This window comes from Gorilla gorilla, chromosome 21, assembly GCF_029281585.2.
Source record: "Gorilla gorilla gorilla isolate KB3781 chromosome 21, NHGRI_mGorGor1-v2.1_pri, whole genome shotgun sequence".
NCBI lineage: Eukaryota > Metazoa > Chordata > Mammalia > Primates > Hominidae > Gorilla > Gorilla gorilla.
In genome coordinates, this window is record NC_073245.2 from 55,779,937 (window position 1) to 55,792,882 (window position 12,946).

At 46.7% G+C, this 12,946-nt stretch overlaps 1 protein-coding gene across 3 annotated transcripts in view; it reads left to right on the top strand.

The window, feature by feature from the left end:
• The window catches only part of L3MBTL1 (L3MBTL histone methyl-lysine binding protein 1), a 44,844-nt gene extending 37,972 nt beyond the window's left edge, over positions 1-6,872 (top strand). The window contains exon 21 of one of the 3 annotated variants that reach the window (XM_063702109.1): positions 5,993-6,872. In XM_063702109.1, coding sequence (XP_063558179.1) covers positions 5,993-6,070 — 78 coding nt within the window. In that variant the 3' untranslated portion in view covers positions 6,071-6,872. Of the gene's footprint in view, positions 1-2,411; positions 5,252-5,992 lie in introns of those variants that run through there. The other 2 variants (XM_063702108.1, XM_019017433.4) reach the window with 2 other exon arrangements.
• The last annotated feature ends 6,074 nt before the right edge of the window (positions 6,873-12,946 follow it).

Consider the following 12,946-nt stretch of genomic DNA (forward strand, 5'->3'; position numbering starts at 1 on the left):
AGGAAGCTTAATGCAGATAATCTCATCGGTGTGTTTGGCTACTAGACTTTTCATTTTCTTTTGGGGGAAAGGTTTTTAGCCATCAGAAGTGCCAGTTTTCAGAGCCTCCTTGGTTAGTGAATTGGAAAGACCAGGTAACTGTTTTCTCAGAGCTGCTGGGGGGACAGATATATGGGGTTCATTCCCCCACTCTGTCCTGCCTCCGTTTAACCTCTAAGGTTGCCAGCCTCTCTGAGATACAGTTGTTGTCGCCACACCTCAGAGATCCTTTCAATCATTCTTTCTGGATTTACCGAGCACCTGACTTATGTCAGGTAAGCAGCCCCCTGGTGCTCCTGGAAGGCAAATGAAGAAATACGTATGATTCAGGGGAGTTTGTGGAACTGTGTGAACTCCAGACAGAGTGGAAGGAGTGGGCAGTTCTGACTGCTGGGGAAGCATGCTGACAGTGAGCAGGCCTTCCTGGCAGGGGTGGTAGAGGGAACAGAGCTGCAAGGCAGAAGACACCCAGTTATTGGGGAAGGGTCTGTAGTGCAGTCTGTGGAGCTAGGTGTGAGGAGGGCTCACTTGGAACTGTGGGGCAGGGCCAGGCTTGGGCAGCATCGCCCCCTGAGCTGCATGAGTCATGTCCATAGGATACCCCTACCCAGCTCTCACAGTGGTTAAGAACACAGGTCAGCACTTATAAGCTAGGTATATCTTGGGCAAATTCTGTAGCCTGTCTGCCTTGGTTTCCTCATCTGTATAATCGAGATAATGCTGGTATTGCTTCATAGGGTTATTGTGAGGATTAACTGAGTTAATACACAACAGGTGCTTAGGAGCAGTGCCTGGCACGTAAGAAACAACATAGAAGTGTTTTCATTGCTATGATGCTTGAGTGGTGAGCATAGGAGGGATGGCGTCTCCTCAAAAACAGGGTCCCCCAGCTCAGTCTCTTGACCCCCACAGCCTGCCTCCCAGCTCTCTTCATTCTATCCCGTCCTCCACAACTGACCAACTGACTTCCCTCCTTGACTCTACCCATATACCTAGCTACTAGAATTAACAATTACTAATATTTTCCATATTTGTTTCACGTATATTTGGATGAAGTAATTTTAAGTAAATTTTAGACATCATGACATTTCACCCCTGAGGACATAACTTGCATCTCTAAAAACTGAGGACTTTCTTTACATAACCACAATATTGTTATCCCACTACCAAATTGCAAGTAACTCCTTTATATCATCCAATACCCAGTCTGCATTCATATTTCCCCAGTTCTCAGGATACTTTTTGCAGTTTTTGAGCCACAATCCAAACAAGGCCTACATAATTGGTTTTGGTTTTTATGTCTCTTAAGTTTCTTCTATTCTAGAAGAGCCCCTCCCATCCTTTTTTTCCTTTTTTAATGACTTTTTTTTTTTTTTTTTTTTCTGAGACAGAGTCTCGCTCTGTCGCCCAGGCTGGAGTGCAGTGGCGCGATCTCGGCTCACTGCAAGCTCCGCCTCCCGGGTTCACGCCATTCTCCTGCCTCAGCCTCCCGAGTAGCTGGGACTGCAGGCGCCCGCCACCACACCTGGCTAATTTTTTGTATTTTTAGTAGAGGCGGGGTTTCACTGTGTTAGCCAGGATGGTCTCGATCTCCTGACCTCATGATCCGCCCGCCTCTGCCTCCCAAAGTGCTGGGATTACAGGCGTGAGCCACCGCGCCCGGCCAATTGACATTTTTAAAAGTCTTTCAGAATGTAGTTTTTTGGATTTGTCTTGTTGCTTTCTAGTGGTGTCACTTAACTTGTTCCTCTATCCCCTGTATTTCCCATGAACTGAAAGTTAGATCCAAAGGCTGAGTTAGACTTAGGTTAAATTTCTCACTGTCACTGTCTCTGTTTCTCTCTCTGTGTCTCTCTGTCTCCCCCTGCACCCCTCTGCTTTTGGCAAGACTCGTTCCTAGGTGATGCTATGTACTTTGTACTGCCTCAGGTCGGAATGCACACAATGTCTGCTTGTCTTGCTGTTAGCAGCACTAAGGTTGACCAATGAGGTCATGTGGGGACAACAAGAGCAGGTTTCTCAAAGCCACTGTCTGTGAGGACTCAAAAGACATTTTGCAGATACAAATGCTAAACCTCAGACCAGTCAGCAGAAAGAGAGAAAGAGAACAAGTGTGTGAACACGGGGAAACCAGTGGCTGTCTTTCTTTCCTTCTCCGTCCCCATTGCTGTCTTCCTTTTTTCCTTTCTCCCTCCCTTCTCCTTTCTCCCGGTCCTTTCTCTCCCCTTCTCTCCTCCTTCCCTTTCTCCCGCGTATCCTTTACTCCTACTCCCCTCCCCCATTCCCCATGCACACCCCTCCCTTTCCTTCACCCCTGCCCCGTGACCCTTTCCACCTTCTCCACTTTCCACCTCCCTCCCACAACCCCTCAGATGATTGACGGCGAGGCCTTCCTTTTGCTGACACAGGCGGACATTGTGAAGATCATGAGCGTCAAGCTGGGCCCAGCCTTGAAGATCTATAACGCCATTCTCATGTTCAAAAATGCCGATGACACCTTAAAGTGACTGGCCCAGGGCTGGGCCTTCCTGCGGCCCCTGCTTGGCCTCCCTCTCCAGCTGATGCTTTCTTCCTGACCTGAGTTCCTCATACCCCACACGTCCCCATGCTCCACCTATATCTGACCAGGGCTGGTCCTTCTTAGAGGGTGCATGGGAGCTGAGGAGCCCTGGGGAGGGTAGGCACCCAGCCCCAAGTCCTAGAGCTCATTCGCCACCAGGCATGTCAGTGAGGGCGTGACTGGCAGGGGCATTACTCATGGAGTCAGTTGGACTGTGGCAGCCCCACAGCCCCAGTGGACTTTTATTGTATTACCAAAGGGTCTTTTTCTTGGCAGTGGAGGAGAGACTAGTAGAGCAGCAGTCCTTCAATCTGAGGCCCCTTTCCCTTTTTCGGTATCTCTGTGTACTTTTCTCTCCTTGGCTCCTTTCCTCCTGCCAAGAAGTGACCCCACCACAAACGTATTTACTCCTGGAGGTACCTCCTCCCTTTCTGTCTGCTGGTTTTGCTGCCCTCATTCTGCTGCTTCGTTTCCTGGGCAGTGCCCCCAGCCAGACCCCACTGGCTCTTCCCCCTGAGATATGTGAACCTCGGAAACATGTTTTCATAAGATCCCTTGGAAGTCTCTAGCTGCCTTTCTCTCTTTTGCCCAGAATTGAGATTCTGAGCCAAGATGCCTTCCTGAACTTACCCAGTTCTGGACCAGTTGGCATTTTAGTGTCCCACGCCAAGTCCAAGTTCCAGCAGAATGAGCAGGTGGTTTGAGCCTGTTTTATAGATGGCAGAGGTTGAGGTTCCACTGCTGTTTTCCATACACCCTTCATGTGTTGAGTCTGGGAAGGAGTAAGCCTAGCCTGCCAGTAGCCTAGGTTAGGAGACCAGCATAAGGATTTGTTAGACAATCTCGGGTCTTTGGCCAGAGGGGCAGCTCCAGCAGGCATAGTGGTGCCTGAAGTTAGGAATACTGTCCTCTCTGTAGCCTTGGACCTCAGCCAAGGTATTGCCCATGGGGTGATGGCTCCAGGCCTGCCAGGCCTTCTGCCATGAGAATGTAGCACTCTGTGTAGCACACACCCCCATGACATCATTCAACCTGTCCCTTAAATGTTGACCACTAGCTCTTGCAGCGTCTTACAAAGACGACTTGAAGTTGGGAGTTAGGAAGGTAAACTTTTCTATCTGAATTCTCTGGGTCCCTGAAGCCCTCCTTGCCGCTCTCCATCTGTCTTGCACTGCCAGCTGGGTCCCTGCTGGGGCTCTGGGACTTCCACTTCTCAGTCCATATAGGAACCCAGCTTCCACTGAGTCACTGCCAAACCTGCCTCCCAGCCTGGGTGGGAAGGGGGAGAGCCACTGGTAGGAGCCAGCCCCACATGGAGGTGAGGAGCCACTGCCAACCTCCCATGCCCAGGTGCTGATGTGGGCCTGCAGAGTGTGGGGCCGGTGCCTTCCCCCAGACACCCCTTCTCTCAATCATGTGATGCGTGTGTGTGTGCATGTGTGTGTGTGTGTGTGGCACTCTCAGAAGTGTTTGACAGGGTGCAGATGTGAGGCTCAGTGTTGGGAAAATGCCAAGGGCTATTATCATTAAAATTTGAAGCTTTATTTTTCCCTTAGAAGTGGGAAACCCAGAGCTCTGTTGATTTCCTACCACAACACAGTAGGGGCCTCTCTCTCCCATGGGCTGGACAGCTTTTTGAGGAAGCCATTCAGCTCCCACAGTTGAGCTCCCACAGGGCTTTAGGTGTCCGTTCCCTTTCAACTGCTTAGAGGCAGCTTTGAGCACAGCCTTCCTGGAAGGAAGCTAGGCAAGACCTGCCACACAGCGAAGGTTGGGTTTACAAGGGTGACATTGGTACCCCCTTGGCCAAGAGTAAAGAAGAACAAGTCTAAGCCTTGCTTTTATCTTAGTTGTCTGGGTGGTAGCAGAACTCATCAGCTCCTTATCCTCAGTCTGTTCCTCTAAAAGATGAGAGATGTTCACTGACTTTGTGCAGTGAGAAGGCAACAAGTACTCACGGCTGGTGCTGTGGGATCTCACAGCTTCTAAGGAGAGGGGCTGGGAGGGCCTTTGCCATCGGATCTGCCAAGCACCTAATGCTTGCCTGTGGTGAAGGCAAGATGGACCAAGGGCCTTGGAGAAAAGGGCTCCCAGGCCTCTGAACTTTGAGGCCTCAGCACTTTCTGCACTATTGTCAAACTCTTTGGAAAGAAACCAAATCATTAAAAAGTAGAAAGAAATCTGCCTCTTGTCTGCCCTACTGCCCCTTTACCCACACTCTGTCCCCAAATGATACTATTGCACCTTGACCTGGGAGCGCAGAGAGGGGAGGGAGTTGGCAGAGACTTCTGGTGCCCTCTGCCCTCCTAGCAACAGGTGCCACTTATATTTTGGCCCCTGGCAGCCTCGCCCAGGCCCTGATCAGCCCAGGCCTAGGGCAGTTAGGACCTTTCTGTTTATTTTCTGAAGCAGAGAGAATGATCTCAGAGTTTGCAAATGAAGCCTTTTTTGCACTTTCATTCACATGCACTTTGGTGGGGTTACATTTTTGTACTTGCCTCTTGTGTGTGCACATGTGTGTATGTGTTCTTTAAGAGAATCTTCTGGCTTAAGCTAAGGTGACTCTTGAAGGAGAAAAAGTTACAAACAAAATGTGGTGTGATTTGTCAGTGTATCAAAACAACATAAATAAACTTGAACAACTGATACGCAGCCAGAGTCTGTTTCTATTTTCATGATAAAACATCCAGAGAACACAAAATGGTTATCAGTAGTGGCATTACTGAAGAGACTAAAGTGTTCTCTTTGTTGTTAGTTAGGGGTCCTTATAGTTTTTAAGGAAAGAAACAAAGGATAAGGATAAATGGGTATCTGTCTGCATTGAAAGTGTAAACAGTGGGAACTCCCAGAGATCAGTGTGTAAAAGGGCCTGATCCTTAACATTTGATAAATGGTCAAGGGCAGAAAATTCAATGAAACCTGTAATTTTTAAAATAATAATATCAGCTGGGCACAGTGGCTCACACCTGTAATCCTAGCCACTTTGGAGGGCCAAGGAGGGAGGATCACTTGAGGCCAGGAGTTCAAGACCATCCTGGGTAACGTAGCTAGATCCTGTCTCTATAAAAAAAAAAAAAGTATTTTTTATGGTGGCATATGCCTGTAGTCCCGGTTACTTAGGAGGCTGAGGCGGGAGGATCACCTGAGCCCAGGAGTTCGAGGCTGCAGTGAGCTGTGATTGCATCACTGTGCTCTATCCCAGTGCTCAAATAAAAAATGAAAACATCAAACTTTCAGATGGGGAAATGTCAACCTGAACAGTTAGATTTTGTTAAGCTTCCCAGAGACTACAAGCAGGTGGGAAGGTGGCACCTTTCCCACCTTAAAGTGTTTGATCACTTTAACTGCTTTCTCGTCAATATCCTTAATTTCTTTGCCCTGCTGCTGTTCCAGATCACTTGTCTAGAAGCTCCAACCATGGAACTGTCCGAGAGCGCATCCTCTCCACACCACAACTGGGAAGCTACCTGACCGAGATTGGTGCCATGATAGACTGGTAGTCCCTGGCTTCAATGTGAACTGAACCCTCAGGGCTACCCAGGAAGCACGTAGGGTCTGGGGGCTTTAGCTCTGACTTCCCTTTTCATGCTTCTCAAACCTCCTTCCCCATTGTCTTGACAGATATCCTTACCATCCATGTCACAGAGAAAGTGGAAGTCATAGGAAGAAACACCTTCACCTTCCTGCCGTCTCATCTGCATGTCTCCTCCCACCCACATTCATTCTGTTTCTTTCCTATTACAGTGGAAGACTTGATGCTTCCACTTGTCAGAAGCTAATCTTCTACTAGCCATGGCTGCAATAAAAGGAAAAGAAACATTAAGAGACAGGAAGAGGCTTTTGGACATTTAAAATGGGATTACGGAGATAAAAATTCAACACAAGGGTCAAAAGATAAAGTTGAGGACATTTCCCAGTAGGCAGAATAAAAAGAAAAAGAGAGGCCGGGTCTGGTGGCTCATGCCTGTAATCCCAGCACTTTGGGAGGCCGAGGCAGGCAGATCACGAGGTCAGGAGTCTGAGATCAGACTGACCAACGTGGTGAAACCCCGTCTCTACCAAAAATACAAAAATTAGCCAGACATGGTGGTGCGCTCCTGTAATCCCAGCTACTCAGGAGGCTGAGGCAGGAGAATTGCTTGAACCCGGGAGGCAGAGGTTGCAGTGAGCCGAGATCGCACCACTGTACTCCAGCCTGGGTGGCAGAGTGAGACTTCACATCAAAAAAAAAAAAAGAAAAAAAAGAAAAGATGAGAAATGGGAAAGAAGAAAATATCAGAGGACTAGTTGGAGGCCCAAATATATGATTAATAGAAATTCTAATAAGAGAGAACCGAGAAAACAAATTATATCAAAAACAAACAACAAACTTGTATACTGAAAACAACAAAACATTGCTGAAAGAAATTCAAGAACACCTAACTAAATGGAAAGAGATCTGTGTTCATGGCTAGGAAGACTTAATATTGTTAAGATGTCAATATTACCCAAAGATATTTACATATTCAATGCAATCCCTATCAAAATCTCAGCTGATTATTTTTTTCTTGCAGAAATGGAAAGACAGATCCTTAAATTCCTATGGAATTGCATGAGGCCTCAGATAGCCCAAACAATCTTAATAAAGTATAACAAAGTTGAAGAACAAACCGATTTCTTTCTTTCTTTTCTTTTTCTTTTCTTTTTTTTTTTTTTTTTTACAGAGTTTTGCTCTCGTTGTCCAGGCTGGAATGCAAAGCCACAATAATCAAAACAGTGTGTTACTGGCATAAGGACAAATAGACCAATAGGATGGAATTCAGAGTCTAAAAACAAGTCCATATGTCCATAACCAATTGAAATTTTTTTTTTTTTTTTTTTTTTGAGACAGAGTCTCGCCCTGTCGCCCAGGCTGGAGTGCAGTGGCGCGATCTTGGCTCACTGCAAGCTCTGCCTCCCGGGTTCACGCCATTCTCCTGCCTCAGCCTCTTGAGTAGCTGGGACTACAGGTGCCCGCCACCATGCCCAGCTAATTTTTTGTATTTTTAATAGAGGCAAGGTTTCACCGTGTTAGCCAGGATGGCCTCGATCTCCTGACCTCGTGACCCACCCGCCTCGGCCTCCCAAAGTGCTGGGATTACAGGCGTGAGCCACCACGCCCGGCCTAACCAATTGATTTTCAGTAAGAATGCCAAGTCCATTAAATGGGGAAAGTACAGTTTCTTCAACAAATGGGTCTGGGGTAACTGGATTTATACATGTAAAAGAATGAAATTGGATACCTACCTCACCCCGTATTCAAGAATTAACTCAAAATGGATTGATGACCTAAATATAAGAACTAAAACTATAAAACCCTAAGAAGAAAACATAAAGGTATATCTTCATGACCTTGGAATTGGCAATGAATTCTTAGCTATGACACCAAAAGCATAAGCAACAAAAGAAAAAATAGATAAATTGAACTTCATGGCTGGGCACGGTGGCTCACGCTTGTAATCCCAGCACTTTGGGAGGCCGAGGTGGGCAGATCACGAAGTCAAGAGATCGAGACCATCCTGGCCAACATTGTGAAACCCCGTCTGTACTACAAATACAGAAATTAGCTGGGTGTGGTGGCACACGCCTGTAGTCCCAGCTACTCGGGAGGCTGAGGCAGGAGAATCGCTTGAACCCGGGAGGCGGAGGTTGCAGTGAGCCGAGATCTCGCCACTGCATTCCAGCCTGGGGGCAACGGTGCGAGACTCTGTCTCAAAAAAAAAAAAAAAATTGAATTTCATATAAATTTAAAGACTTTTGTGCATCGAAGGACATTATCAAAAAAGTGAAAAGCACCTACAGGATGGAAGAAAACATTTGCAAATTTTACAAGGGTTTAACATATGGAATATATAAAGAACTCCTAAAACTAAGCAACAAAAAGCCCAGTTAAAAGATGGGCAAACAACTTAAATAGATATTTCTCCAAAAAAATACATACAAATGGCCAGTGAGCCCATGAAAAGTTGCTCAACATCATTAGGCATTAGGGAAATGCAAATTAAAGCCACAATGAGATATCACTTTCTACCCATTATGATGGTTATAATTTTTTTAAAAAGGAAAGTAAAACGGTGAGGCTGTGGAGAAATTGGAACTCCTGTACATTGCTAGTGGAGACATAAAATGGTGCAGCTGCTATGGAAGAGAGTTTGGCATTCAAACCATGATGTAGGCTGAAAAAAAGAGTTTGGCAGTTCCTTCAAAAGCCAAGCATAGAACTATCACATGATTCAGCAATTCCACTCCTAGTATATACCCAAAAGATTTGAAAACATACTTGAATGCCTATGCTCATTGCAGCATTATTCACAGCAGCCAAAAGATGCAAACAACCCATGTCATCATCAACAGAAAACAAAATGTGGTCTATCCATTCAGTGGAATCTTAATTCAGTCAAAAAAGAATAAAGTTCTGATACTTGCTACAACTGGATGAACCTTGAAAACATGCTAAGTGAAATAAATGAGGCCGGGCGCGGTGGCTCATGCCTGTAATCCCAGCACTTTGGGAGGCCGAGGTGGGCGGATCTTGAGGTCAGGAGTTTGAGACCAGCCTGGCCAACATAGTGAAACCCTGTCTCTACTAAAAATACAAAAAATTAGTTGGGCGTGGTGGCAGGCACCTGTAATCCCAGCTACTTAGGAGGCTGAGGCAGGAAAATCACTTGAACCTGGGAGGGGGAGGGTGCAGTGAGCCGAGATCGCACCACTGCACTCCAGCCTAAGTGACAGTGCAAGACTCCATCTCAAAAAAATAAAAAACAGACACGAAAGAACAAATATTCCACATATATGAAATATCCAAAATAGGCAAATTCATAGAGATGGAAAGCAGATTAGAGGTTACCAGGGACTGTGAGGAAGGGGAAATGTGGAGTCATTGCTTAATAATTACAGAGTTTCTCTTTGGGGTGATAAAAACAGATTTTTTATTAATTAAATAGATGATGTTTATACAACAACATGAATATACTTAATGACACTGAATTGCACACTTAAAAAATGGTTACAATGGCAAATTTTATATTTACCACAATAAATTTCCCTTTAAAAGAGGAAGACATAGGATCCAGGAAGGAAGACACACCAAGGAAAGAGACAAAGGTGATTTGCAGGCCAGTCACTGGTGGCTCACGCCTGTAATCCCAGCACTTTGGGAGGCTGAGGCAGGTGGATCTCTTGAGGCCAGGAGTTTGAGACCAGCCTGGCCAACATTGCAAAACCCATCTCTACTAAAAATACAAAAAAGTAGCTGAGTGTGGTGGTGCGTGCCATAATCCTAGCTACTTGAGAGGCTGAGGCAGAAGAATTGCTTGAACCCGGGAGTGGGAGGCTGCAGTGAGCCGAGATTGTGCACTCCAGCCTGGACGACAGAGAGACTCTTATTTCAAATGAAAAAAAAGGCGGAGGTGGGGACGGGTTTCCAGAGTGATGGCAAAGGAAGGGCCAGGTTCACCTCTGGACAGCTGTCTAGGTGAGAGTAGGAGGATGAACGACTCTAAGAAAAATGGGGAGAAAAAAACAAACTGAAACTGGTATATTAATGTATCAAGAGGATATTTTAGCTTTATCAGAGAGTTATATACACATAATTATATATAATTCTCTAATAATTATATATATTGAATATGTTCAATTTCTAAAACCAAATGAAGCAACTATAAATTCAGGAAAAGCTGAAATGTGTGTTTGGATGGGCATAATCTAAGTATTCATGTTCCATAGTAGGAAAGAAGCCACTTGAAAATGTTTTCAACTGAAAAATGGAAGAATAGAAGCATAAGGCTATTAAGATACATGGAGGTAAATACCAAAGAAAGCAGCTTAAAAAGATGAGGAATGGGGCAAGGAACCGATCTTTTTCATTATTTGATTTTACACTTTGTACAATTATCACTTTCTAAAAATGTTTCCAGAAGGCAAACTGGGGCCCATATCTGGGCTATGTATGAGCTCTGTTGCCCAAGAGTCTGTTAGCCCATGTGGGTAATAGATTTTTCTCTGGTGGCCCTGTGTCTGTTATTCCCTTTGCCTATGGGTGAATCTGCAGGTGGGGCTGGGGGTGGGAATAGGGCTGGAGCCAGACTAAGGACAGAAAAGTGGGCTGAGGAATGCCAAAGTGAAGGGAATATTTCTGGAGGTAGATTTCCATTGGTTAAGTCTCTTGCTTTTCCCTTATGCCTGAGAACGTGACTTTTACCTTCATACCCAAACAACAAAGTCCAGCCAGGGAGGGTGGGAGGGGAAAGAAGGAAGAGAGGAAGATGGGAAGGAGACGCATATCTGCAGTGGCCTATCTACACATATCTGCACGAGTGACCTTGGCTATTTCCTGCAGTATCACTGGGGGGAAGGGCAAGTTCAGCACTGCTGCTAGCCACGTTGGTTGGCACAACTTGTTACAGTCATTTGGTAGAGAGTTCATAATTAACCCAGCACTCACACTTAACAGGAGTTCATCTGTCAGAAATACTAGCGGAAAGCCACAGGATATTAAAGCAGAGATGTTTGCTGCAGCCTTGTTGGAAATATTGTGAAACTGCTAACAGTCAAAATGTCCATCAGAAGGAACAGTGAACAGGGAATAGGGGTTGTGAAAACTCCACACTATGAAGTGTGGTGCAGCTGCTTAAAAGATGTATATATGAAAAAAAGTGAATTACTGATGGCCCATTTTCTGGAAAAAAAATGGATGCAGTTATATAGATTAATACATATAGATTAAGATTAATATACATATAGATTAAGACATAGACAAAAGTCTGGAAGGATTGTCACCCTTTTTTTTTTTTTTTTTTGAGACGGAGTGTTGCTCTGCCACCCAGGCTGGAGTGCAGTGGCATGATCGTGGCTCACTGAAAGCTGCACCTCCCGGGTTCATACCATTCTCCTGCCTCAGCCTCCCGAGTAGCTGGGACTACGGGCGCTCGCCACCACGCCCGGCTAATTTTTTGTATTTTTAGTAGAGACGGGGTTTCTCCGTGTTAGCCAGGATGGTCTCGATCTCCTGACCTCGTGATCCACCCGCCTCGGCCTCCCAAAGTGCTGGGATTACAGGCATTAGCCATGGCGCCCAGCCGGATTGTCACCCTTTAGTTAACAGCAGCTGCCTCTGGAAATGAGATTGAAGATGGGCTGGAGGGAAAGCTTTCACTTTTTATTTGACAGTCTTCTGTAAGTTGGAATTATTTGATACACTTTATGCAACCAATACCAGTATGTGGGGTGTTTGGGGGTTTTTTAACCAGCTCTGGAAGAGCAGAGGAGAGGGAGCTTGGTGGCACAGCAGCAGCAGCAGCAGGAGCTCTGGAAAGGGGCAGGACCTTGTGCGCTGCCCTGATTTGCTCTGTGCACTTGGGCCAGCCACCTCCCCTATCTGGACCAGGGCCAGACACATGCTGCTATGTGTGTTGGTGGATGTGGGGTGTGTGGCCATGCGGGGCTCCTCCGGAGCACAGCAGAGCAGCCGGTGTTTAAGGCACCAGAATTACCAGAAAGTTGTTGACATTTTAATGGAAAGGCAATGGAGGAAGCAGTGTGAAAGTCAGCCTGCTCAGTAGGGGTCACTGGGCAGAGCTTTCCTTACCTGTCCAGGGGTCCAGGCCCTGCCTGTGCCCTGAGTTAGAACCCAGAGCCGGCCAGGCGCGGTGGCTCACGCCTGTAATCCCAGCACTTTGGGAGGCCGAGGCGGGCAGATCACAAGGTCAGGAGATCGATACCGTCCTGGCTAATGCAGTGAAACCCCATCTCTACTAAAAATACAAAAATTAGCTGGGCGTGGTGGTGGGCGCCTGTAGTCCCAGCTACTCGGGAGGTTGAGGCCGGAGAATGGCGTGAACCTGGGAGGCGGAGCTTGCAGTGAGCCGAGATCACGCCACTGCACTCCAGCCTGGGTGACAGAGCGAGACTCTGTCTCAAAGAAAAAAAAAAAGAACCCAGGGCCTGGGAAGCTTTGGGTCAACCCCCGAGAAAGCGTTCCCTGTTCTCCAGGGTGAGCTCATCTCTGGTTCCTGAGCCTCAAATCTCTGAAGGGCAGAGTGGGGCATAGGTTTCAACTCAGCTGTGATTCTCCCAGAACGGTGCCAGGGCAGTGCTAGGTCGGGTAGGCTCTGGGTGGCAGTCTTCGGCTTAACACAAGAAATTGCCAGATGCTGGCTCAGGGGGAAATGAGCTACCCAGCCCTGGAAGTTTCCATGAAATGACTGAACATAGGGGCTGGTGGCCCCCATTAGGGAAGGGGTGGAGGAGGGTGTTGTGTGAGACCAAACTTTCGGTTGCTGGTTCACTAGGTTCCAAGCGAAAGGGAAGATGACTCAGCGGAGGGAA